The sequence below is a fragment of the Pteronotus mesoamericanus genome, unplaced genomic scaffold (genome assembly GCF_021234165.1).
Source record: "Pteronotus mesoamericanus isolate MK-2021 breed Mesoamerican mustached bat unplaced genomic scaffold, CSHL_Meso_final contig_192, whole genome shotgun sequence".
Taxonomy (NCBI): domain Eukaryota; kingdom Metazoa; phylum Chordata; class Mammalia; order Chiroptera; family Mormoopidae; genus Pteronotus; species Pteronotus mesoamericanus.
In genome coordinates this window covers 3,323,823-3,349,548 of record NW_026555082.1, presented here as the reverse complement: position 1 = coordinate 3,349,548, position 25,726 = coordinate 3,323,823, and the positions used below count along the sequence as shown (strand labels likewise).

The 25,726-nt window shown below is 68.4% G+C and overlaps 3 protein-coding genes across 3 annotated transcripts in view; 2 read left to right on the top strand and 1 right to left on the bottom strand.

The window, feature by feature from the left end:
• Nucleotides 1-438: 438 nt before the first annotated feature.
• Nucleotides 439-7,481, top strand: CDCA4 (cell division cycle associated 4). Its single transcript, XM_054567691.1, has 2 exons — nt 439-495; nt 6,242-7,481. Exon 2 carries the CDS (start codon nt 6,248-6,250, stop codon nt 6,935-6,937), a length of 690 nt encoding a protein of 229 aa, XP_054423666.1. The 5' UTR covers nt 439-495; nt 6,242-6,247; the 3' UTR covers nt 6,938-7,481.
• A 5,146-nt stretch (nt 7,482-12,627) lies between these two features.
• On the bottom strand, nt 12,628-14,212 carry CLBA1 (clathrin binding box of aftiphilin containing 1). Its single transcript, XM_054567705.1, has 3 exons — nt 14,048-14,212; nt 13,746-13,940; nt 12,628-12,777 (listed from the first exon to the last, which is right to left on the bottom strand). Exons 1-3 carry the CDS (start codon nt 14,210-14,212, stop codon nt 12,628-12,630), a joined length of 510 nt encoding a protein of 169 aa, XP_054423680.1.
• A 5,828-nt stretch (nt 14,213-20,040) lies between these two features.
• AHNAK2 (AHNAK nucleoprotein 2) overlaps nt 20,041-25,726 on the top strand; it is a 34,009-nt gene continuing 28,323 nt past the window's right edge. The window contains 1 exon segment of the mRNA XM_054567704.1: nt 20,041-20,095. Coding sequence (XP_054423679.1) covers nt 20,041-20,095 — 55 coding nt within the window.

Genomic DNA, 25,726 nt, shown 5'->3' with positions numbered 1-25,726 from the left:
CCATGTGAGCTCGGAGGCCCCTTAGTGACCCGGGCTGCCCAAGGGGCTGCGGCCCTGTCGGCCCCCGCGTCTGTCCCCTGTCCCCCGGCCCGCCACCTCCTCCGGCCCCGCCCCTTCTCTACGCCCCGCCCCTAGCTTCCTTCCGCTCCTCCCCCTTCCCCTGCCCCAGCCTGGTCCTCCCTCATTCACATCCTCGCCCCGCCCCGAAGGTGGCCTGCGCAGGCGCACTCTAGCCGCGCGCGGAGACTTGGGAGCCGGCGGGGGCGGGCCCGCGGAGGGCGCGGGCCCAACGGCCAACGCGGCCGCGCGGGAACTGGAGCGGCAGGCCCCGCCCCTGGTTTGAAACGGGGGCCCCGCCTCCGAGCCCGGCCAATCCGCGGGCGGGACGGGCGGTGCCCCGCGACTCTTTGTGGGCCCTGAGCGGCCCCGCCCAGGCCCCGCCCCTCCCTCGGCGGCGGCGGGCGGCGGGCGGCGGCGTGGACGGCGGGCGGCCAGGTGAGCGTTGGGGCCCGGCTGCCGGTTCCGCCGCCTCGGCGGTCCCCGAGGGCACACTGGCACGCTCTGGCGGCCCTCGTCGCCGTGGAGGCTGCGGGGCCCGGGGGCGGCGCGGCGGCCCGGGGTCTGGGGCGGCGGGGAGGCAACACGGGGGCGACCCGATAGGCCTGGGGGCCGGGGGCCGGGGGCCTGGGGCCCAGAGCCCGGCAGGCGGGCGGCGGGCGCTCGGAGGAGGGCACGACCGCGTGGCCCCGCCTCCCCGTCGTGTCGTCTGCCGCCTGGATTCCCGCCGGTGCAGCCACAGCCTCGACCTTCACCGTCCCGCGCTCTCTCTACCCCGAGCTACGGCTCCTTCGTGTCCGTAACCCAGCGGGGGCTCCCGTTGATCGCTGGAGGACTTCAGATGGGCGGGGGCGCTGCTGTGCTGTGCCGGCCTCCGCAGCGGAGCCCCCACTCTCCTCCGCGGGACTGGGGAAAGGGCAGTTCCGGCTCCTCCTCCTGGTCCCCGGGAGACGCTCCGGGAAGCGCGGCGGGGACCCTGGGGCTGACCCTCGTCGCGCTTACTTAAACGTATAGCCCTGAGTAGAGGGCCCCGTGGCTGCTGCTCCTCGTCTCTTGCTCGTCCACCCACCCACCCATCCATTCCTTCATCCACCTACCCCCCTCCGCCTCCCTCCCACCCGTTCAGGCACCCACCATCCGCTTACCCGTCCACCTGCCCTGCCCCACACCCGCGGCGATCCACCGTGGCCGTGATTTACGCTCCCTTCCGAGTCGGCAGTCCGTGCAGAATGCAGAGTGGGTGCTGGATGTCAGCAATGGAGCACTTGAATGTCATCTTAGGTCCCTTTGACAAAAATCGGGTTTGCTGGCCTTACAAAGCCTTCCCTGACAACCCAGCTGGAACCACCTCTCTCCGGGGCCGCGTTCTTCCCCTTTGTTTCTTGGTTCTAATTACTTTGTAAAGGAGCACTAAGGATATTTTGCAATGGCTCCCCTGTGCCAAACTGCACCTCCTCCGATTTCCCTCCGAGCTGGTCAGGGAAGGCCTGAGCAGAGGATGCTGGACTCGTGGTCTAAGGTGGGCAGTCCGCCGGCTTCCTGTGCATCTTGCTGAAGCCTCCCAGCCCCGCGGAGACTGACCAAGGCCGGTGGGGCGGACAGGACAGCCCTGGACTGGACTGGACCTGCAGGAGAGCTGTCTGCGCCGGGCTCCTGGGGCTGCCCTGCCGCCCCGCACCGTCGGCCTGGGGGGCGCCCGGCTGTGGCCTGAAAAAGTACCAGGAACTCACTTCCACAACCCAGAGGCCAGCTCAGCTCCACTTCTTCAAAGGCTCGTTGTACCCAAAATAGGGTTACCGGCAGGAGAGTGCCCCGGGTGACGGCCGGCCGGGGGGCTGCGGTCCAGGCAGCCGGCTTCCCGGCTGCATTTCCTCGGCTGGTGGCGGCCTGTGTGCTGCTCGCTCAGGATGCAGGACCGAGGTCACTGTTCTTCTAAAGATTTTATGTATTTAATTTTTTTAGAGCAAGGGGAAGGGAGGGAGAAAGAGGGAGAGAAACATGCATGTGTGGTTGCCTCTTGTGCACCCCCCACTGGGGACCTGGCCTGCAACCCTGGCCTGTAACCTTCACTGGGAAGCAAAGCAGCGACCCTTTGGTTCACAGGTTGATGGTCAGTCCACTGACCCACACCAGACGGGCATATTGGTCTTTTAAAACAAGCCAAGAAAAATACTGAACTCACTTCTTATCCACTTCCTACGTACAACTGCTTTGTGTTCAAGTTTTGTCACGTTTTCACGTGAAATTTGAGGTTCAGAATAAAATGGCTGTGACAACCTCTGCAGATTTTAGCTTGGACAGAGGGCAGGGAGTTCCCCTCGCCACGCTACCGGGACACGTTTCTGGGCAAAGAAAGTTTGTGTATTTCACTCCAGATCACAGAGGACCTGACGTTCTCTTTGTAGCAATAGCTTAGGAGAAGCGTCAGCCCCACAGCGGCGGCCGCTGCTGTTGCGGGCCGGGTGGCCCTGCCACCCCGCTGCTCTCTGATGGAGGTATCCCTGCAGATCTGATCGAGTGACAAACCGAGAGTGTGGAGTTGCCTTAAAAACCCAGGGCTGCTGCGTGCCTGGCGGGGGCCGAAGGTCTTGGGGGCGCGTTGGGTCGGAGCCGAGCCTGCCCCCACCCTGCTGCTCAGAATCTGGGGCTCTGCGCCTCTACCCACCTCGCCTGCGGAGGATTCGTGCAGTGGGCCTGGGTCCCCTCTGCCTTGGGGGGCTCTGGGTGGCCCCTCAGGGCGCCCTTCTGGCTCCACCCTCTGTGGAAACTCAGCTCCTCCTCCCGTGTCTCTGACTGGTCAGCTGGTCTGGAGGAGGCCTAAGGGCAGAGCGGGTGGACCTGGGAGGGTGTCAGGTAGGAATCTGGCATTCGCTAGACGCGCTGCAGGACGATCTGGCTGCTCCGGGAGATAATGGAGGTGGGGGTGCCTCACGGTGTCTGTTAGTGACTTGCCATGGGGTCGGGCTCTGCAGGGGAGGCGCCCTCGGAGCCAGGGCCTGGGCGCCCCTGCGGGGAGGGCTTTGCGGAAGGCTGTGCGGGGCCAGGCCAACCTCTGCGCCGGCACCTCTCGGGCCCTCAGGACCCTGCTCAGCTGGCTCTCCCCAGGCCCCCCTGGGGTTGGACAGGCTGCGCTGTGTCCTCAGTTGTGGCCCTCCCTTGCTGAGTGACAGCCGGGCAGCTGCCGAGGGTATGGAGCGTTTGAGAGGAACGACCGGGAACGGCTCTGGTGTGCGCAGCGGGCCGCCCACCTGAGGGGCTTGGGGGACAGCAGGCTCTGCCCAAGTCCCTGTTCACCAGGCGCCTTGTAGTGCCCTGAGTAGAGCCGAGGCCAGTGGCCTGTGGGCAGCTCCCTGACTTACTCCGCTGTGCGCCCTTGGGTCAGCTTGCCTGTTCTGCAGGTCCTATAGTCCAGTGGCGCCTACGTTTGCTCTTGCTTTTTTACTGTGTGCGTTTTGAGATCACTGTCTGGTCTGTGTAGTGACTGCTGACTCGTGCTGCATGGACGAGCAGAGCACTGTTCACCCATGACGTCTGGTGGGAAGCGGGCCGATGGGAGAGGCCGTGGAGCAGGGGGGCTCGTGGGAAGGGGCGGCGGGAGCGTGGCTGAGGTGCCTGTGGTGCTGGGACTGCCCGAAAGGGCAGTCGGTGCAGGAGAGCCCGGGGCTGCGGGCGGTGAGCGCCTCCCCGGCAGCAGGGGTGGGTGCCCCCGGCCTGATGCTGCTCCGCTCTCGGTCGGCTGGGGCGGGGCAGGGCGGGCGGGGTTGCTCCAAGGGTCCAGCACCGGGACCCCTGGTGAGCCCGAGTCAGAGCCAGCGTCACTGAAACGGGGAGGCGGTGGGTGGTGGGGCACCCTGTCCGAGGGTCCCTGGGCAGCGGGTATGTTTGTTGGGGTAAGTGAGCGACTGTTGGCAGAAGCTGTGGACCCTCCCCCGACACAGACAGTGTGGTCTGCAAGAGAGCAGAACCACTGATGGGTCGGTCGCCTCGGAGCAGAGGTGCTTGGAGACAGCGCAGGACCGAGCTGGGCGACGAGGGGCTCACCCTGCACTCTCTGGTCCTCTTCCCGGGAGTCCCAGCGAGGCCGGGAGGGAGGGCAGGCGGCAAAGAGCGCCAAGCAGCTCCCAGTGGTCCCCACTGCCTGCTTGGCACAGGTCTGGGGGCGGGGGGAGCGCTTCCTGGTGGGAAGAGGGGCTTGGGACACTGGGGGGCCTGGGGAAGCGGGTGGCCCCGGGGACTGCTTGGGGGGCCTAGGCTGGAAGTGGGGACACGTGGTTGCTGTTGCAGAGAGCTGCTGGCTTCCAGGGCTGCTCCTTGGGACAGAGGCCGGCTCCCTGCAGGTGCCTGCCTGCCCCGGCTTCCCCAGGGCCCCTCCGAGGCCTCCGGGTGCTCGGTGCACCCCCCGCCACCCCAGCAGCCCTCGTGGCACCCTGACCCCCGGAGACCCTAGAATCTGGGGGGCACGAGGGGCTGATGCTGTGCCGGTGAGTTGGTTTGGGCCTGGCATTAAATCAGTTGTCAGGCAGAGCTCGAGTTTTGGGGTTTGTTGAAAATGCTACTCGGAGCAAACGAGGGGCAGTGACTTGCCGGAGAAGAACCCTTGAAACTTCCATTTTTCCCTCAATACAGGATGTGTTTTTACCGTTTGACATAATCTGTTCTCAGAACACCGGGCGGGGGGGAGGGGCAGAAGTAGGTCTACAGTTGTTCTTGTGGGAAATAATGCAACAAGTCAGTAATGATACAAGAATAAACTGTTTCATGTACTCACAACTGTAAACCTACTTTTGCCCACCCTGTTCCTAATCAGTTTTAAGCTACTGACTTTTAAACCAGTGCTGTGAAAGTTGAATTTGCTACGAAGACAGGAAGCTCGAACCTTTATTAGCAGAAGCAGCCGGACGCTTTCCTGTGTCCGGGGTTAGCGTCCGTTCCTGGGCAGTCTGCGCGCTGGCCGGCGAGGTGCCCGGGCAGGAGTCGCGGGCGGTGCTGGGCTGTGTCAACGGGTTAGACCCGTCTGCTCTTCTGCAGAAGGTAGTCTCCTAGGGGAATAAACTGGGGTCAGTTTCTAATTTCCAAATAATTATCGATCCGCAGGAAGTCGCAAAGAAATATCCCCCAGCCACCCTTCCCCGGTGGCCGTGGAGCTGAATCAGGTGGCGGGTGCACTGTGTGCGGCGTGAGGTTCTGTGCACGGGGGCTGCGTCCCCGGGGGCTGGCCACGCCCAGCCCGCAGCCCCCGAGGCTGGCTTGCTCACGGGCGGGGCACTCGGGCCCTGGGGGCCGGGTGCACGTCTCCCGCTGCGGGGGCGGGGGAGCCCCGAGGACCTGGCCAGGCCTGCGCCCGCTCGTTTCCGCCGGAGGCCGAGCGCAGCTGCTGTGACCGTGCTGGTACAGGGCTTTGCGTGGACACTGGCTTTCATTCCTGGGGGTAAATGCCCAAGGCCACTTAAAGTCAGATGTCAGATACCTGGGGGGTCAGCCTTTTCCTGTGTACGGGCGGGGCAGGCGGGCTGGAGCCTGGGGAGAGGGACGGCCCCAGCGCGGCCACCTCCTCGGCAGGGACCCGCCCCCGCCCCCGCGGCTGCCCGCCCACTCCTGCTTCATCAATGGGAGCCAAAGGGCCGGTGTTTTTAAAAAGGAAATAGAAAATATATGAAAATGTGCACATTAAAGATTCTAACCCTCTTTATGAATAGCTTGAGTGATTTATTTGAAATAAAAATGTTCAGCTATTTTACAAACTGGAGAAGGGAGACAGCGCAGCTGGGAGGCCCCGCCCGGGGGCTCTGCTGTGTAGCCCGTGTCCCAGCTGAGGGCTGCCCGGGGGAGCGAGCGCGGCGCCGCAGCCCGGCCGTCGAGGGGCCCTGCCCGCAGCGCCTCGGGTCCTGGCAGCGCAGTCGGGCAGCCCAGGGCCCAGCCCTGGGTTGTGAGGAAGGTGTTACGCGCCCGCCCCCTTTAAATGTGTCCTCCGTGTTGAGTCCACTTGTCCTCGCCTGGGGAGGTAGCTGTGCTGGGTTACAGGTGTGCGTGGCTCGTGCCCACCCCCAGCTGCCGAGGGGCTGTGCGGGAATGGAAGGCACCTGCCCGCCCGCCCGCGCGCACTCGGCCCGTCTCCCCAGGGCCCTGGGGTGGGTCTGCGAGGGGCTCGGGCCGGGGTAAAGGGCGTCTTCCTCTGTTTCCGCAGGACACGATGTTTGCCCGCGGGTTGAAGAGAAAGTGCTCGGACAGCGAGGAGGACGCGGAGGGCGCCCTGGCCACGCCGTGCTACAGCCTGCAGCGGCAGTCGCTCCTGGACATGTCCCTGGTCAAGCTGCAGCTGTGCCACACGCTGGTCGAGCCTGACCTCTGCCGCTCGGTCCTCATCGCCAACACGGTCCGGCAGATCCAAGAGGAGATGACCCAGGACGGGGCCTGGCTGGCGCCGGCGCCTCAGCCTGCCGGGCGGGGGCCGCGGGGCCGCCTGGTGTCCACGGAGATCCTGTGCCGTGCGGCGTGGGAGCAGCAAGGGGCGTGCCCGGCAGCCAGCCTGCCCCCGGAGCTGCCCGCGGGGCCCTGTGCGCCGGTGCCCAGGAGCGCGCCGAGCTGCGTCTGGGACGCGGACAGCCCCCGAGAGCACAGAGGGGGCTTTCAGAAGTCGCTGGATCACATATTCGAAACACTGGAGAGCCGAGCCCCCAGCCCCGTGGAAGGGCTGTTTGCGGACGTGGACGGCCCCTACTACGACCTGGACGCCGTGCTGACGGGCATGGTGGGCGGCAAGTCGGGCCCCGCTGACGGGCTGGAGGCCTTGGGCCCCGCGGGCGCCCCACCGCCCGGCGCCGGCTGCAAGCGGGGTCTGGGCGAGCGGGGCCACGTGGTGGGGATCCTGGTGGAGACCTGAGCCCGTGGTGTGGGCTGCCAGGCCACGCGGCCACAGACACCCCAGAGCGCCCTCGGTCCACCCACCGGGTCAGCCCTGCTCCCCAGCGATTCCAAGACCCTCCCGGAACCGTGCCCAGTCTCCCCACTGCCCCCCCCGCCCCGGGGCTGGGCGGTTTCCTGCAGGCGGGTCCCCGCCGCCCCGGTGCCACCAGCCGGGTCTCCTCCACGCGAGTGCCCCAGTGCCGCGGAGGCCTGGGCTGTTCGACGTTAGATAGGCAAATTTTTTTAAATTAAGTTTTATATGTTCTGGGCAATATTTTGGCTTAAGATATATTTTTTAAACTTTTTATACTTTTATCTCTTTAGACTTTTTCAGCTATTTTCTTAAAAGTATATTTTTTCTATAAACATCCTCTGCTGCTAATTAGAAACGTTTATAACCCGAAAACTGGCAGTTGGTGTGTTTACTTGTTAAGGGCTCGTTCTTCCGCACAGTTGTCACTCCCGAAGCCGCAGGGCACTCGGGTCGGCGTCCGGCTGTGGACCCAAGGGACTGCCCGTGGCAGGCCGGAGGGCGGCGCCGTCTGTTCCGCAGCCACGACCGGACCTGCTGTGGGGGCCGCGCTGGCCTTGTCTTCCATGTTTGTTGGAGTGACGTGTGGACTGTCAGCGTTTAATTTGTGGCTGTTCACATACAAGCGTCACGAGGCGAAGGGCGCACGCCGGCCCGGCCCCCGGGGGTCTTCAGACACCTGAGCGGTCTCCGGGATCCCCTGAGGGCCCGGCCCTGGGCCGGCGCCCGTGCCCGCTCCGGGGAACCGGCGCTAGGGTTGAAGGGGTGTGGGCACGCGTCGCTGGCAGCCCCTCGATGGGGAGGGTGGCTGGCGGGGTCGCGGGCTGGGCCGGTCCCGGCGCCCTGCGCGGATGCCGGCCGCCAGCACCTCTCTCCCCAGCTCGCGAGGGAGGTGGCCCCCCGCCCGCTCCCATTTCTCACGCCCCTCCTGCCTGCCCTTAGCCAGACGCAGCCCCTTTTCTCTGGGGCCTGCGGCTGCCCTGCAGTGGAAGTGGCACGCTCCTCGCTTTATCACAAGTCACTCAGTGCAACGGGCAAGAGTGGTACTACCCCCCACGTTGTTCTTGCGTGGCCCTTCCTCCTGGCTCAGGTCAGGGCCCTCGTGCAGCCGGCGAAGCGGGCAGTGGGACCGCGTGGGGGGGCCGCCGGGAGGGGCCGCGGGAGGCTGGGTGGTGGGGCCCCACTCGCCTGGAAGTGGCCGCAGGGGTGCGGGGCGGGGCGTGGCCCTCAGCGACTGTGACTGCCCCCCGGGGGGGGGTTGAAATAGCCCTTTCTGGTGGAAAATAGTTTAAAGGGTATGTGTCTTAGAAGCAATAAACTTAAATTGGTCGTTTGTGTCTTTTACGCATTTCGTCTTTTAAAAACAGGCGTTCAGTCTTGGAGTAGCTGTGGGGCCCACCTCGCCAGCCCTCAGTGCAGCAGACACCGGGAACGGGCAGGCAGGGCGGGGGCTCTCGCTGGCGCTCTGGGGCCCCCGCTCCACTGACACAGCGGAGCCCCGACACCGTCCTGCCCTGGCGGGAACCTGTCCCGCCCTCTGCTCCTCTGCTCCTTTCCCAGCTGGCCCCTCGGTCCCGGGCATCTGGGGTGCAGGCCGACGGGCCTCCAGGGAGCGGCAGGCCTGCGGCCAGTTGCTGAGTGGGGGTAGTACTACTAGGCCCGAGGCCGCGAGCGCCTGGTCCTGGCCCGGGGAAAGCTGCCGCCCACCCCCCGCCCCGCCTCGTCCCCTGGTCCCGTCTCCAGCGGAGCTGCCTGCGCTGCTGGGCTCGGGGGCAGGGCCGCGGGGTCAGCACAGCACGTTGCCTTTCGGTTCGCTGCCCAGCTGACCTGGCTGCTGCCTGTTCTTGGCCCGGAGGAACTCGGGGTTGGCCTGCCCCCCGGGCCGGGAGCGAGGAGAGAGGGTCGTGGGGCTGGGGTGGGTGGAGCCCACAGCTGGGAAAGGACGTTCCGGGGGCCCTGCCAGAGGACGGTGCCTGGCTGGGGGCGGCTGCCAACGCCGCACCACCGGCGACACACACGGAGCGAGCTTCCCGGACAGTGGGTGAGACCGCAAGGACTCACGCAGGCAGGCTCACGCAAACGTCCTCGGTCAAGAAACAGGAACAGCGTGCAGGTGTCAGGAAGGAACGCAGGTGTTTCTCACGGACGTCGGAAGTTCCCTGGTGTTGACGTTCTGTCATTCTCTGTTGTCTCTCTTCTAACGCAGCCTTCTCTTTGTGTGAGGTTGTGCCTGAGGTTTGGATTCTTTTGGGAGGAGAAGCCCCCAAATGTATCCTCTGCAGCTGTGCTCCCCCGCCCCCCCGCCCCCTCCAGCAGCAGCTCCCAGCGGGCAGCGAGGCCGGGCAGGGACACCGCTGCTGCCTCAGGCTGGGGCGTAGGGGCGCGGGCGAGGGGAGGCCCGGCCCAGGACCGAGAGCCGCGTGCTCCCCATCGCCTCCTACCTGGGGGTCCGTACACCCCGGGGGGCTCCCGCAGCTGCCCCTCCTGACCCCGGCCTTCTACGCAGGCTGCAGGGGGGCCCCGACGCTCAGTCTGACCGTGTCGCCACGCTCTGCCGCCCCGGGCTCTTCCACTCCGTCGTGGGGTGAGTGGCCGTGGGCCTCCTGTGTTGCTTAATTCAGTTACTTAGGTTTCTTTGTTCCTTCAGCTCTCAATTATTTTAAACTGATTTTGTGGCTGATCGGGCCTGTGTGGTCAGGGAGAAAGACCGCTTGTCGCGACTCGTGCGTCTGAATCAGAGGTGACCACTGGGCACTTGTGTGCAGGTCTCCCAGGTCAGACGCCTCCGCAGGCAGACTGGCCAGGCCTCGGGCTTGGCTCCGCCTGGCTGGGAGGGGGACGCCGTGGCTCCGCGCCGGGCGCTGGGTGGGTGGCGGCAGACCTCCGAGCTGGGCGCTGGGCCGAACGGGGGTCGGGAGGCGTCTTACTGCCAGGGGCGAGGGCGGCGCTGTGGAGGCAGCGGGACGCGGCGCAGCCCCAGGAGCCCCCAAGGGGGTGGGCAGCAGTGCGGTGGGGAAGCAGCTCCCAAACTCCGCCTCTTTCTGGCTGAAGATGGAAAGGTGCACACATTTCCCGAACATATGGCACCAAAACATGTGAGTCACCCCTTAACAGAGGCCCCCAAGCCACATGCAGCCTGGCGGGGCGGCCCAGGGCGCCGCGTGACAGGTGGCAACTGCCGGTCCCTGCGGTGCCTGCGGTGCCGCCCTGCGGGTCTGACGCCTGGGTCGAAGGGCCTGGCGTCCGACGCGGGCCCCCGTTGTGGCCCCGGTGGCTGGGGGCCCTGCCAGGCCGAGACCCCCAGGCCCCCCAAGGGACGGGCAGGGGCTGCGGCGGGATGTCTGGCCCCAGCCCCCCCAGCGGGCGAAGCAGCAAGAAGCAGGCCCCTCCAGGCAGCTCCCTTCCGTGGACTCCACGGAGGTCCCTGCCGACTGCCGGCCGTGCCGGCCCTGCCGGAAGGGGGCTTCCTGGGCCGGGAATCGGGGGAAGCGAGGCCCCGCGGTGCCCGGGGCAGTGCGGGGCGGGCCGCCAGGCCTGGGGTGCCTCAGAGGGCACCCCCAGCAGCTGGCAGCACCTGCTGGGGCAAAGGGCTCCTGGTGCTGCCTCACCTTGTCCGTGTCCGGCTGGGGGCAGCTCCTGGGGTCCCCAGTGCCCCTTGGCGAGGACTGGCTCTGCTGAAGGACCTTCCATCTGGTCAGAGCCAGTGGGTGCAGAGCAGGTCTGCCCAGGGGGTCCCCAGAACACCTGGGATTTGGGAGACCCCGCGCAGAACAGCCCTGGCCGCCGCCACCAACCAGCCCGTGGGGAAACATAAAGCTCCTCGCAGGGACACGCAGCCCTCCTGCCTCAGCAAGCGTGCCTGGGAACCAGTGTCATTTTCGGGTCACGGGGATGGAGAACGTTCTTCCTCTGCGGCGCTGGGGTGTCCTGCCCGTCCCTGGGGGGGCTCTGCCGGGACAGGCTGCGTGTGGCCAGGTGCCCTGCCTGCCGCCTGGCGTCCCCAAGAGCTGACGGACACAGTCAGGTTCGAGCACACGCGACAGGAAAGGCCGCGGCCCGTCCACTGCCTCGCCCGCCCGGGTGCGCCCTCAGGGGCGGAGGGGGCTGGCGTTGCTCCCCTGTGCCTGAGACCTGCCCTGCCGCGTGCCCAGAGCGGCGCCCAGGGCCCAGTGGGCAGCCTGGGCGTCTCCCAGAGCAGACTGCAACCAGGCCTCTGGGCTCGGGCTGTGTCTGGCCTCTGTGGAGGACACCCCCGCCTCAGGCTCCCGCGCCCGCGCCCCCCTGGTGGCGCTGGGGACATGTGCCTCATTGCTCTGAGGTGGCTTCTGCCCTGCCTCCTGCCCTGGGCGGTTTCCCAGAGCGAGGGCTGCCACCTGCTGGGCGCCCTGCAGAGGGCCCCCTCCGGCCTGCTCATCCCTGCGCTCGGGGCGTGGGGCACCCCTAATAAGAGGGCCTCTCTGAGAAGCCCTCTCCTGCTCTGAGCCTCTAAGACGGGACAGGCCAATGCAGCTGGGGCGGGACCTTCGGACCACGGAGAACAGCTGGCAGGCAGGCCAGGGAGCTGCCCCTCCCTTCCCCGCAGGCCTGGGCCGGGACCGGGCCTGTGATACGTCTGTCCCCAGGGGCCCTCAGCCCTGGACAGTGGGAACGTGCATTTTGCCGCAGGAAAAGGTAAGCGACCTGAACATGGGGACCAAGGCGGCCAGCAGGGCCCCGGGCGGCTCCCCCTCGTCTGGCTCAGGGCTCTGCAGCCGGGCTGGCGGAACCGCGCACCGGGCTCCTGCAGGCCCTTTGAGCTCAGAACCTTCCCCAACGGGCCCCGGCCCCAGAAGGGCTCTGGGGACGCAGAGCAGGAGGGGAAGGAAGGGTCCTCGCTCCTCTCCCCGGCCCCCCGGCACCTGCAGGGCGGGGGCCTGCTCCCGGCGGCCACAGCCCACGCTGCCGGTCCCTGCGCCCCCCCACAGGAGCGAGAGGCACCCCTCGCGGCCCCTGCGGCTCCAGGCCTCCGCCAGGGGCGCCCGAGGCTGGGTGCTGGCTCAGGCCACGGCAGCAGCTGGACGGCCCCGAGGGGCCCGCCCGCAGAGCTCCCTGACCAAGCCCCAGCCTGCTCCGCAGAGCGTGGAGGGACCAGGAAGCCCGGTCACGCAGACCGGCCCCCGACCCCATGCCCGTCACACTCCCAGCGCGCCGTGCAAGGCCTGCTCAGAAAACAGCCCCCTGCCCTCGGCCGGGTTTGTGCCGTCCCCCAGGTGGCGGCCCCGGGGGGCACAGGCGGGCTGACCCTGCGGGCTGAGACTGTCCCTCCAGGGCACGGGGGTGTTCTCCCCGCCCCAGGACCGCCGCCCAGGCCCCCCCCATCCCTCCGCACCCCCCGCACCTCCACGGAGACCCAAGAGGCTGGGGCCCCCAGCGCGCTTCGCTCCAGGGGAGCTCGAGCAGGGCCCCGGGGACTGAACACAGCTCCAGGGGAGGGGCCTTGGGCGGAACCCGACCCGCGCCACCTGGTCTTCTGCGGGGGCTCAGGAGAGACAAAACTTGTTCAGGGTAAAACCGAAATGCCACACGTGTCCCTTTTGTCAAACAAGAGTATGGAAATGGGGAGTCACTGTAAGAATATCCGTCCCAACCTCGGCTCCTCAGCAGCGTTCACGCAAAGGTCCGAGGCCCAGCTGCTCCTCGCCGCTGGTCTCTGAGAAGAGGTCTGAGGCGGAGGCGTCTTCGGTCGCCTGCTGGACCGGTACTTCCCGAAAAGCAAACCTAGAAACGTCCCCATAGCTGAGAATGGGCTGAGAAAGAAAAGCAAGGCACACCTAACTCAGGAGGGATACACGTGGAACGTCGTCCTTTCCAAACAATTCCGTGCAAACGAAACGCAGTCCCCACTGTCACCTGACGCGTCCGTCGCCAAACATCACTGGGCCGCGGAATCGCCGCCGTGTCCCCCATGTCGGCTGGCTGTGAGGTCCATCCGTACCACAAGCGGGGCGCCCCTCTGCAGAGGACCCGCGGTGCCCGCTGTGGCCGTGCCCGGCGGCGGCGGGTGTGGGAAATGGGGAAGGCTGCCGGAGGGCGGCGGGTCCCACGCGCCTCGGTGCCGCGGGGCGCGGCGCCCAGGCTCCGCCCGGCACTTCTCGCCGAGTCCGTGTTGCGCTCAAGTCCTTCGGTGCATCAGTGGAGCCGGAAGGCAAGTCCTGTTTTCAAAGCTGGAGTGAGAGCAGAGCTGCCGTGCGGAGAACGGAGGTCGGCGGAGGCCCAGGGAAGCGCCGGCTGGTTTGGAGCACAGACAGTCCATCCCTAGAACCAGCCCAACCTCTTCTCTGCTCCCTTCTTCCTTTCCCTTGTTTTGTCCTCATGATGCTTGGGGTAAACCATCTGGGAAGAGATGGCAGAGAAAGGGCCCCAGGAAGTCACAAAACAGGCAACCACGATGGTCACGTCAGGACGGCAGAGCCAGGCGTCGGTGTGAGGCCTGGGCCCTCGGGGACAGCGCCAGCGCCTGTCACGACACACAGACTGAAGTGGGACTCTCGCTGAGGCTTTGCCCTGAACTGGGGCCAGGAAGGCACAGCCTGGTAGGTGTGGCCAGAGCCAGGAGGAGCACTAACTTCTTCCCTGGCCCCAGAAGGTGGGGCAGGCAGCCTCAGGGTGGGGCCAGAGGCCAGACAGAAGCAGACCCGCTCCCCGGCCAGCCCACAACAGCCTGCAGCCTGCAGCCTCCCAGTGCACAAAACACTTCTGTGCACTTGAGCAAAACCTCGGAAGGGGAGGCGATGGCGGGTCCCATCACCCAGGGTCCACCCTCCCGAGGCTGGTGGGAGCCGCGCTCCTGGGCAGAAGCTGTTCCCGGCCGCTGAAGTGCGCGGGGCCCCTCTGGGAGTTCAAAGGGCGGGGAGAACTGCTCAGACTTGGCTGAAGATTTCCAAGGGCCTTCAAGCTGCCCCCAGGTACCCTGTGTTCCCCAAGTCCAGACCACCAGTGGGGCAGGAGGAAAACCCACACTGGGCTCGGAGATCCAGGCTTCTCCACCCGGTGGGGAAGGTGGCAGCAGGTCCTCACCCGCTGTGCACCGGCACCCCTGTCCCGCAGGTGCCTGGCTTCCACAGCTGTCTTCAGGGGCCTGGTGGAGGGAGCCCTGGCCTGTTTCCCCTGTGAGGTCACCGGAGACTCGCTCAGAGAGACTCTCTGGCCAGGCTCTCGCCCCAGCTCCCACGGGCCCTGCATGTTGGTGTCGCCAGCCCGCGCCCCCCCCCCACCCCACCGCCGTGCCCCGGATGGGAGGATGCTCAGGAGACACAAGCACAGCTCTGCTGGGATGGCCCAGGACTGGACTGGGCCTGGGGGCTGTCTGCTCGCCCACTACCCGGGAGCCGCTGGTGGCTTCCTCGGGAGTGCGGATGGCCTGGTGTGGTTCCAGTGTTGCTGCGGAACGGACGTAAACCACGTACACAGCCTGGCCACCCGGGAAAGGGACTGGGGCGCTGCTGCTTCCTCCTCCACGCACCCGGCACAGGGGCGTGCCCCAGGGGCAACGAGGCACTGTGGGGACGGCCTGGGCCGGGTGGGCGGGGGTCGGTGAGGCCCGCAGGCCAGGCGCCCAGGGAGGGCGGCGCGCTGAGTCCCAGAGAGTGGAGTCGGGGCTTGGGTGGTCCCCTGGCGGAGCGGAAGGCAGCCGGAGGTCGCGGTCGGCCACTGAGGCCCCCGGTGGGTCCGGTCTGCGGCTGCCGAGGCCGGGCTCCGGCTGGCACCCGCCTTGGCTGCGTCGCCCCTCCGCACACGAGCGCCGCCCGCAGTTCACAGTACCCGCGAACGGCTCCGGCCAGTTGCCCGGCAACGGAGCGCACCAGCCCCTCTTCCGGCGTCTCCAAGAGACGTCAAGCTCTGGCGTTGCGCGGGGCGTGACAGCCCCAGGCCCCGCCCCCTGCACCTGCGGAGCACCGCGACCCGCGCCCAGGTCCGGCGGAGAAGGAGGCTCGTGTTCCGCTGTGCGAGCCCCGGCCCCGCAGCCCACGCGGCCCACCGTGCTGTCGGTGTAGCTGTGTGATGTGTTCTCCGCAGGCGCGGGGGGCGGGGAGCGGCAGCCGTCTGCCTTGCCAACTCCCCAACCTAGTCCTTCCCAAAGGGAAGGCGGTAAGTGTCTGCTGCCTGAGGGCGGAGAAGGGGCGCCGCCCGAGCTCGGGCCCGCCCCCGCCCGTAGCGTCCCGATTCTACCAGGTCACCAGCACCTGCTGCTATCACCACCCCCGGGCACAAGGCACCAGCGGGGCAGCCTCGCCCTCCTGTCTGCCCTCTCCCAGGCCATCCAAGCTTCTCATCAGCCCCCACGCGCAGTTCCCCCGAAATCGGCCTTGGGGAGGGAGCTGGCCCCGAGTCTACCTGCGTGCTCGGGCTGCTACCCCCTGCCCCAGACCTCCTTGAGCTCTTCCTGGGCCCTGTCCTGTCCGCATGAGTCACCCGCACTCTCCCTGGTCCTTCTCAGCCAAGCTACTGAAAGTATTAATTAAAAAAATGGCCAGATGAGATCATTCTCAGAACCCTGGACCGCGGCCTCCTGCCCCGGCGCCTGCTTCCCGAGGGCACAGCAGCCAGCACTGCGGTGTGCGAGCGATGCCGTCAGACCGCGCGAGCACCGGGCAGACAGCGGCGTGACCCTGCCGCAGGGAGTCACCTGGGGACAGGACCAGCCCCAGGTGACCCTGCTGCCACCCGCTGCTGGGACCCTTCGTCCACTGTCCTTGCTGTCCTCACAGTCCAGGGAGCTGGAACGGGTTGGAGGAAGGGTGTCCTCACGTGCAGGCGGGGAAGCTGAGGCCCAGGCCCAAAGGCCTGCCTGGGAAGTGTCGCTGGGGCTGGACCCAGCTCTTCTGAAGCTCCCCACGCCCTGCCTGGGCCCCACTGGAGAGAGCACAGCACTGTGACCCTCGGGTGCAGGGTGGCGTGACTAGGCACACACCATTCCCTGGTGTCCCAGGCAAGTCCCCGTCCCGACCCCCAGACCCCTGTGAGTACAGCACCCTGCAAGGTAAAAGAGACTTCACAGACGGGATCAAGTTAAGGCTCCTGAGGCAGGACGATGGTCCCAGGTTATGCTTTTGAGCCCAGTGTAATCACAAGCACCCTTACGAGAGGGAGGCGGGGGGGTGGGGGAGTGGTGATGGAAGGAGACTTGACTTGGGGTGGTGAACACACGGTACAACATGCGGAGAAGGCGTTAAAGGACGGTACGCCTGAACCCTGTATAATTTCATTAACCAGTGCCATCCCAGCAAATGTAACTGAAAAGGAGGAGGGAGGCAGGAGGGTCAGGGTCTGAGAGGGTGGGGAGAGGGGAGCAGAGGTTGGGGCAACGCGGGCCAGGGGCCAAGGGCTGCAGGTGGCCCCAAGAAGCCGAAAAAGGTGAGGAAGCGGACTCCCCTGAAGCCCCCAGAAGGAACACAGCCCCCCGCCCCCCCGCCCACCTGGAACTGTAAGAGATGGATGTGTGTTGGGTTAAGCCACTGCCTGTGTGGTTATTTGTCGCAGCGGCCACAGGACACTCATACGTGGGGCAACCCCACTGAAGAGGTGCTCTGAGAGGAAGTGGCAGAGGTGACCCTGACGCTGGGTGCCCAGCCCCAGCTGCTGCCCAGGTAGCTGCTAGGGGGCCCTGGCCCCTCAGGTCAGCATCTGGACAGACAGACCGGGCATGACACGGGGCACCAGCTGAAGGCCTGGCCTCCATGCGCGGGGCAGCGCAGGCGGCTGTTCAAGGTTAAAAGGCTTCGCCGGCTGGGGGAGACTGGGCAGAGGGGCAGCCCCATTAAAGCTGGCGTACAGAGACACAAGCCGCTGTGGAGGGGGTGGGGGCAGTGTGCTCAGGAGAAAGCCCGTGTGGCCCTCCCAGGCCCTTCGTGGGAGGGACACCTCGGTCCATCCCTGAGCCCCAGGCCTGCTGAATGGGGTGGGGGCAGCTGCGGAGTTGAGCCTTCGGTGTCCCAGCCTCAGGGGGAAGGGGCCCCACAGCACCCTGGAGCCTCCCGGCATCCTTGATGCGTCGTGGGGAGGGGTCCCTGCCCCAGGAAGCACTGGGCGCCCTGCCCCTCTGGGGTCTCAGACCCCAGGCCTTGGGGTGGGTGGAGGAGGGTGCCTGTCTCCAGGCGGAGGGTGGGCACTCAGCTCAGGGATGAGTGAGGCAGAGCCCAGGGGCTGCAGCCCTGGAGCCCTCCCCAACGCTGGCATGCGGAGGACTGGGTGCGAGGGCACACGGTAGCTGAGGAGACCCAGGTGCCCGCCCCCCCCCGTGCCCCTCCGGCTGGGCGAGGCTCAGCAGGGACAATGGTAAGAGCTATTTTTGCTTATGCTGCTGCGGCTGCCGCAAAGAAACATCAATCATTGATGCTCTGGGCATCCACGCTGCGGGGAGGGCGGGGGAGGGGAGGTAGTGAGCCCCGTCCAGGCAGGTGGGGGAGGGGCGACGGCTCTGCCCAGAAGCCAGGCCTGCAGAAACATGGCGGGCAGCCCCGGCTCCTCCCCTCGCCCTGGCTCCAGCACTGCCCTGCATCCCAGCCTCGGGAGGCTGCAGGCAAGACTGGGGCTCGGGCCGGCGGCCAGGGCCAGTGCCGGGTGTGGTCCCCGAGTCCCTGGCGTGATGGTCCTGGGGAGGAGGCTGAGCCTCTCTGCAGGCGGAGAGCGCTGCACAACCGCCGCGGTCCCCGACCCTGTGAGCGGTGCCCAGAGGCCGCAAGGGCCTCACAAGTGCAGGGCTGGCTGAGACTCGGTCCTTGTCTCTGTGCCCCGGGGGGACAGCAGCTCCTGTGCCCAGATGCGGTGACCTTCTGAAGCAGGGCTTCTGTCCCCAGAGGGGGGGCATCAGGACGGGGCTGCAGCTGGGTGTGACAGCAGTAGCTCCTGGCAGCTCAGGGCTTGGTGGCAGGCACAGGGCCAGGCTTCGGCTGGGGGTCGGGACAGGCTGGGGGCACAGATGGGCTCCCTAGGTCCCACCCGGCTGCTTTCTCCCGCAAGGCCTGTGATTCTGGGGCCAGGCTGCGGCTTCCAGGGCCCTGCAGGCAGAAGCCGGGAGGTAGGAGGGGTCCGCAGGCGGCGGCTGAGGCCGCCCTGTCTGGCTGGCCTGGGGGCAAGAGTGGACCTGTGGGCAGTCTCCCTCCACATGCTGGGGTGCAGGCCTGTGGGACCAGAGCCCCCCAGGGGTAAAACGGGCCCCCAGGCGCCAGGGGGTACATGGGGGATTGGGGGTGAGCCGAGCAGCCGATGCGAGCCTCCGCCTCTGAGCCGGCAGGAGAGGGGAACGGACAACCCCGGGGGTGGGGGCCCCTGCCCACCCCTGTCCGGAACCTGGGGCCCGAGCCAGTGCTGAGTCAGCCCCGCAGCTGCAAGCGAGCCCGCCCAGCCCTCGCCAAGGCCACGGGCACAGGGGCTGCCTGCACAGGGGCAGCAGTGCAGGGCTAGGCCCTCCCTCAGTGGCCCTGTGAGGCCCGTCCCCTCAGCGGGGCAGCCTCAGCCTCTCCGCGGCCAGGGCTCCACCGTCCCCTCCCTTCTGAGCCGATGGCGGTCATCACGGCCCCTGTCATGATGCTCAAGAGTCAGGAGGTGTCTCTTTGTCACATGGAGTGAGGCCCCTTCACTTGGATGGGGGCCCAGGGTCCCCACGACTTCTCCAAGGTCCCATGTCTCATGGGGCAGCGGACGCAGAGCTGTGCCTAAGGCCGCAGAAGACTGCCCCGTGTTCCCAGGCCCCACAGCTGGGGGGCAGGCCGAGACCCCTGAGTGGCCCGTGGGCGCTGGACCCGACTCTCAGATGGGCAGGGCACGCAGGCCTCCGGGGCGCGTCTCCGGGCGGGGGGGAGGGGGCCGAAGCCGGAACCGGTCTCCGGATCCAGGGCCTGCCGCCCCGCGCAAGAGAAGACGCCGGGGCAGGACGCGGGAGGCCCACGCCGCGTCCCACCTGAAGGCCAGGACTATGCCCCCCTGCCGCGGGCCTGCGACGCAGCCGGCGGCCAGCGCCGCTTCCCGGCAGCGGTGCGCGCGCCTGTCTGGCCGGCGGCTGGAAGGCTGCCTGGCTGCGGCCCGGCTACCGGGAAGCGCCGAGCCTGAGTCATCCAGCCGCAGGCTCACCTGGGCCGCCGGCCGCGTGCGCCCCGGGGGCTCAGGACGGCGCGCGCCTGTGCGTGCACGTGCGCGTCCCTGTCCTGTGCGTGAGGCCCAGCAGGCGGGCCGCAGCGGCCGCCAGCGTGTGAGGGCCCGGCCCCCGCGCCCCGGAGGACCCCGGCTGTCGGCGGCTGCCCCGCCGCGCGATGGTCCTTCCTCAGCCCCCACTGTTCCGGCCCCACGGGCTTTGCGGCGGCTGAACCGGCCTCGGGCCCCTACTCCGTCGCCGCGGCCCGGTTCGGTCCGGAACGCCGTTCCCGCTCCCCGGCGGCGGGGGCTTGGTCTGAGGCCCCGAGCCGTCCCGGACCACCCCGGCCCGGGGCGGTACCGTGCTACCCGGGACCGCGCCTGCAGAGCGGAGCCTCAGGGCCGGGGTCAGAGGTCACATCACGGGTCACATCCTCCTTCCCTGCCGCCCCCCAAGGCGCCCGCACCCCCTGGTGACGAAAACGTCCGCCTCGGAGTGGGAGGCCAGACTTCGGGCGCGGGTCGCGTCCTAAAGCCCCGGCACGGCGCCCTCAGACCCTTCCTTGGCAGGGGTCCAGAGTCCGCTCTCTGGATCCGGAAAGGGCCGGGCGGGGGGGTGGGGGCGAGGGTGGCGCTGGGCGGGGCCAGCTGGGGCGGGGCCTGCGACGCGGCAGCCAATAGGCTGGCTGAGGTCGGCGGCACCGCCCACGCTCTCACCGCAGTGGCCGGGCGCGGGCTGGGCGGGCCGGGGCGGGGCCCGGGCGGTGGCTGGGTCTCTGCGCGCGGGCTCTGTCCGCAGTCCGCGGCCGGCCGTCAGCGGCAGCGGAGGACACCAGAGGCCGGGCGCGGCGCCCGCCTGCCCCCGGCCGCTCGCGCGCCGGAGCCGGACCAGCGACTGGACGCGACGGGCCGCTGCCGGCCCGCACCGCCCGGCCGCCGCGATGTGCGACTGCTTCCACATGGTGCTGCCCACCTGGCCCGGAGCCCCCGGCAGTGGTGCGCGTCCTTCCCGCCTGCAGCCCGCTCCCCTGGGGCGGGTGGGCTTCGCGCAGAGGCGCGCGCCGGGCTGCGGGGCCCGCCTGGGTGGGGGCACCGGCCCGCAGCGTCGCGCGCGCGTCCGTCTGCCTCCAGGGCTGCTTGGGTCTCCGCCTCCCTCCTCTTCCGTCTCTCCTTCTACCTGTCCCTGTCCCTCGGCCTCCCATCCCTCACTTCGTCCCTTCAGGTCGCTGATTCATCTCTACCACTCACTCTGTCGCTCGCTGCCTCTTTCTCTGTCACTCACTGTCCGTGGCTGTCCCTCTCTGTCTGTCACTGCCCCTCTGCTCTAAGCCGCTGGGAAGTTGTCTTGTCCGTCGAGGTGGCTGCCTGGGGAGGGCTGCACGTGTGTGAGTGGAGTGTGAAGGCCGCGGGTCGCCCGGCCTGGCCTCTGACATGTGGGGAGGAGCAGAGTTAGAGCTGTTGCTCTGGGTCCGGGACGGCCAGGCTGGGCTGGCCTGGGTCCACGGTGTGGCTACTGTGTGGCTGGGTCACCGTGTGTGGTGGCAGGACTGGACCTGAGGTCTGAGGCTTGGAGAGGACCTGGGAGAGAGGTCGGAGCTCAGACCACAGCGCTGGGCAGCGGACAGTGGGTGTTGCCCACGGGCAGTGTGCCTCCCGCTGGTCCCAGGGCCGGTGTCTCGGCATCTCGGAGGGCAGGGTGGGGCAGGGGCGGCCCCGGCCCTACGGGGTCGGCGACACGGGCCAGTGATGCCGGTCAGCAACGCAGCAGCCTGGCCACACCCAGGACACCTGGCCAGCTGCCGACGAGGGGCGGAGGCCAAGCCGCATTGGCACAGGCCGGACCCCACTCCTTGGGGAAAGCAGATCGGTGACGACAATGGCGCTGCGGATGCAGAGGGTGGGTCCCCGCAGCTGGACACGCCCCTCCTGGCCCCGTTTGCCCGGGAGCCCTGAGGCCCCGCCGACCTCCTGGGTGGGCCTCCCTCACCCCATGGGAGCCAAGGCGCCCTGACTTTCCCTGGACAGCGGCGGGAGGATGGTGGCCACTGCGGGTCGGTGGGCCTCCGGCCCCTCCTCCTGACGGGGGCCGGCCCTGGCCCACGTCACTGGGATCCATCACGTCCCAGGGAGGGGGCAGGGCCTGAGGCTCCCCCGGCTGCAGGCTCCAGAGTACACCTTGCCCCCTGTGCGGCCTCCCAGAGGCCTGTGCTGGGCCCCCACCCCATGAGAGGCCCTTATTCTCTGCTGGGCTCCGGTGGCCCCCTGGGCTCTTGTGTCCAGCCTACAGCACCACGAGCTCTCAGGGACCACAGCCATGACTCTCCTGGGGCAGTGGTAGGACACTGGCTGCAAAGAGCAGGGGCTCATCCAGCCTGCGGATTCCTGACCCCTTCACAGGAGGCGAAACATGCGTTCCTGATAAGGGCCCCTGGGGGTTCGGCCCCGGCCTTCTGCAGCCTAAGCTCTTCCCTAGCAGGCCAGCAGGGACCGCAGGCCCTTATCTTTCCACCCAGTCCAAGCCTGACCCCTGCGCCAGCCCTGCACAGCCTCCAAGTCCCATGGAGAGCCTTGCGCAAGGCCCGGGGGAGGCAGCCGTGTCCGTCTGGCCCGCGTGCAGAGGCTGCCCCCTGGTGGCCGTGCAGGGAACGCGCCGCGCAGGGATCCGCCCAGCCTCAGTGCCCGTGCCAGCGCCACACCCCTCCCCCACCCCCGCCGCCCCTCGGGTGACCCTCCCCTGCTCCAGTGGGGGAAGGGAGCTCTGCCCGGGCGCACTGCCCCCATGCCGGCACCAGCTACTTCACCCCGTGGTGGGCCCCAGCTGTCACATCCCTTCCTATCCCAGGGGCCACTGTTTCCTTCCAGAGGCATAGCTGGGGCCTGGACAACTAGACTGACAGGAAGCCCCCTGACCTCTGGCCGGACACCTGTCTTACACTCAGGCCCCTGGCTTGACCCGAGACCACTGGCCCCCCTGAGAAATGCCCACGAGGGCAGGGAGGCTCCAGGGGCAGCGCTGCTGCGGCCGAGGGGGTCTGGGTGGCGTCAGAGGGCGGGGGCCCCTCCCAAGGGCAGTGCGATATTCTGCTCCCCCGGGGCGGCCCGGCCCTCTGAACCGGGCTGGTGGCCTCTGCACAGCCTGGGCCCAGGTCGCCAGGGGCCGTGGGCCGGAGCGCGCGTCTGAATAGGGGTGCCCACCGCTGCCCGCCGCCGAGGTCGGGCAGAGGGGCAGGGCCCTGCGGGCTCCGTGCCGGCCGGGCCACGCCACGCAGGGCTGTGCCCCTGCTTTGCAGGCAGGGCTGCTGGGCGTAGCCGCAGTGAGGCCGGGCCCTGGGGCAGCGTGGGGGCCCTGGCCTCCGCGGGGTCCCCCGTGGCACGCCCTATGCTTTGAGCCCTGGTGTCTGACAAGGGCCAGCTCTGCCCCAGCCCACCAGGCAGGGACGCCCTCCCTCGAGTGCCCCTCTTCAGCCTGGGAGTGTCCCTGGCAGGGGGAGGAGGGGAGGGGGCGGCCGCAGAGGTCATCCTGGCCCCGGTGCCAGCCCTTCCCACACTTCAATGAGGTTGGTTCTCAAAGCCACCACTGGGAGGGCACCTGTGTTCCTGACAGCACCCCCAGGTCTTTTCCTGGTGGGGAAATGGAGACTGGACAGCCTAGCTCCTGCCCCAAGCCCTGGGGAACAGGGGTGGGGCGGGGCCCCAGAGTGGATGGGTGGGCCCAGTGCCCGAAGGCCCTGCCCCCAGGCCCGGGAGCAGTGTGCGCCCACTCCACTCAGGACGACTGCGGGGCGGCCGGCGGCAGGAATGCCCTCACGGCCTTCCCCCCCTCTGCCCCTGCGCTTCTGTCCCGCCCGGCGGGGGCAGCCTCTTCCAGGAAGCCCCCTGAGGGCTGGGCCCGCCCCGGCTCCTCCTCGGGCTCCGTTTCCCCGTCTTCGCCAGGCCGGCCTTCTGCCAAAGGCCTCTGGGCTGCAGGCTCAGCCTGGGGTGGGGGGTGCCGGGGAGGGGCCCGGGCGGCGCTGGCCAGGGGCCCTGCCACTGCCCCAGGGGTGAAAGTCCCAGCTCCCCGCCTGGCCCTCTGCCAGGGAGGGGCAAGCGCCATGCTCTGCTGACGCGGGGGCCGTGCGCACACGCCCGCTGCGTTCCCAGGGCCCGGGACTCAGGACGTCGTGCCCCAGGGAGCAGGGGTTCTCCACTGCCCATCAGCTTCAGTCAGCTTTAGCTGCCCGCGTGGAGGCGTCAGGGAGGGCTCCCTGGAGGAAGGGCTGTCTGACAGGGTGTCTGCTCCGAGAGGCCCGGAGAGGCCCCCGGAGGGAGGCGGCAGCAAGTGGCTCAACCAGCTGGGGCTGGGGGCGGCGCGGGGGTTGAGAGTGGAGAGGGCAGGGGCCAGGCCCTCAGGAGGGAGGGCTGTTTTGGGGGCATGAGGAAGCTCCAAAGGGTCTCAGGGCAGGTCCTGTGGGAAGGGCTGAGGCTGGGCGAGAAGAGAGGGCTGAGGATGGGGAGCTGGGGCGGGCCTAGAGGGGACCGGGTGTGGGCGCGGTGAGAGCGGCTGCTCCCCAACCCCCACCCCGCTCCCCACTCCAAGGCCACTGCCCATTTTGGCCAGGGGTCAAGTCAGAGCCTCAGGGCACCTCTGCCAGGCCCTGCCCGCCCCTGCCTGTACCTCCAGGCTTCCTTTTGTTTTTCTGTTTTTGGAAGCCACAAGGGCTGGGAGCCAAAGGTCTGCTCGGCTGGGATGAATATTTAATAGTCTGAAGCACTTTTTAAAACGGAAAAATGGATCTGGGCCCCGGAGCTGGAAGGTGGGGCCTCCCCTGCGCCCGCCTCCCCCTTGCGGCTGGTTCTTGCCCTGGGAGAGCTAGAGGGGGCTGACCCCAGGTGTCTGTGAAGGGTGACCCTGGGCAGGCACATCGCCCGGGACGACGACAGCCCCCGGCAGGGCTGCCCAGTCCTGGGGAGGGCCCACCAGCCTCGCCCCTGCCTGGACAAAGTGCCATATGTTGGTGTTGCCGCCGAGCGCAGGAAGGAGCAGGCTGGGGACGGAACCCACACCTGGGCCTCGCCTCCCTGCAGGCACCGTGGGCGGACGGGCTGGCTCCCCCGCACTGTCTGCTGGGGAGCTGTGTGGCGGGGCCTGACTGTGGGCTCCGGTGCTCTGCCCGCCCCGCGCAGTGCCCCTGCCGGTGCCCTCGAGGGCGGGAGAAGGCCGGCCTCCCCGGGGGCCTGGCTGTGGGACCCTCACGGCGGCCCCCTTCCCAGCAGGCCTTGCTCCCAGGTGGCGCCAGCACCCGAGGGCCCTGCGTGACACATCCCCTGAGAATGCCAGGCTTGGGTCTGGCCCTCTTGCCAGCTGATTCACTATCAGCTGCCCGGGCCCTGCCCTCTCTTGCCTGCAGCCGAGGCCCCATGACTCTGCTCAGGAGCCCAGGGGAGTATGGCGCTGAGCACAGTGGGCACGGGCTGGACAGCCGGCATCTCAGGACCTGCCTGCCTCCCAGGCCTGGCCACGTGGAGCCAAGGGTCAGGCGATGGAGGCCCTGGGAGCGGAGGCCGGTGGGCGGGGCCTTGCTCTCAGCCCTTCTGCGCTGGGGAGCCAGGCGTGCGCCTGCAGGACTGGGACCAGCTCAGGTTCCAGATGGGCAGGGCGCCCCTGGCTGGTACCCTTACAGGGTCCCAGTGGTCCTGGCCCTGGGCCCTGTGCTTCCAGCCTGACCGTCTCTTCCTGCCCAGTGTTCCTGGCCAGTCTGCGCGTCCCCACTGCGCTGCCCCCCACCTCCCGTCAGCCTGGGAGCCGCAGGGCGCAGCGCCTGCCCGGGGCTGCTGGTGCCGGCCCCCGGGGCCGAGGCGGGCCCAGGGTTGGAGCTGGAGGGCACGTGGGGCAGGTCGAGGGCGCGGGTGCCACCCGAGTGAGGAGAGGGCCTGTCGCGCGGGATTGGAGCACCGGGCTCTGCGGGGCTGGTGACGTGCCTGCCTCTGGCTTCGCGGGGCGGGGGCCTGGCCAGGCTGTCCTGCTGGAGCAGGGCCCGCGGCCACAGGGGCGCGGGGCCCAGGAGACGGGGCAGCTCAGGGGGGCGTGGGGCCCCTGGGCCCAGGGGGAGGCCTGGCGGCACGGCTCCCTGCCTGCTGCCCTCCTCCCTGAGTCAGCTGCGGGCCCGCCCTGGGGAGGTGCTGGTCCCGTGGGGTGTCAGGCTGTGAACGAGGCTTCCCGGTGAGAGCTGTCTGGGCCGTGGGAGCGGGTGAGGCTGCTGGCCAGCAGGCGTCGCAGGCTTTCCTGTGTCACTGTGAGTAAAGTGGTGGGTGACCGTTAGGTTTTTAGGGGTGGAGGCGGCCAGGAGGGGCCTGGGCCAGTTCCCCTTCCAGGCCCCTGGCACGCTGCAGGGCCTCTGATGCCATCCACCCACCCGTGCTCCCTGCCCCGGGCTGGGAGTCCTCTGAGTGGCGAGGGGTCCTTCCCCGCCCCTCCCCCACCTCCCTCTGCTCCTGGCTTCTTGCGTCTGGCCCGGGACTCCTTTTGGCACCTGCTGACCCCAGCTGCCCAGCAGCCCCCAGCCTGCAGCCACCGTGCTGACCCTGGCCGGGTGTGGCGGGCAGAGGTGTGGTCCAGGCCACCCCCACACCGCTCTCTGACACTGGCTG

Bases quoted from the DNA above. Each gene is read 5' to 3' on its own strand.
- CDCA4 (XM_054567691.1), top strand. From the start codon at position 6,248: ATGTTTGCCCGCGGGTTGAAGAGAAAGTGCTCGGACAGCGAGGAGGAC.
- CLBA1 (XM_054567705.1), bottom strand. From the start codon at position 14,212: ATGCAGGGCCCGTGGGAGCTGGGGCGAGAGCCTGGCCAGAGAGTCTCT. The intron at 13,941-14,047 runs GTGAGGACCTGC...TGGGGAACACAG, and splicing joins GGGGTGCCGGTGCACAGCGG to GGTACCTGGGGGCAGCTTGA. The intron at 12,778-13,745 runs GTTTTGCTCAAG...TTTCTTTCTCAG, and splicing joins CCATCGCCTCCCCTTCCGAG to CCCATTCTCAGCTATGGGGA.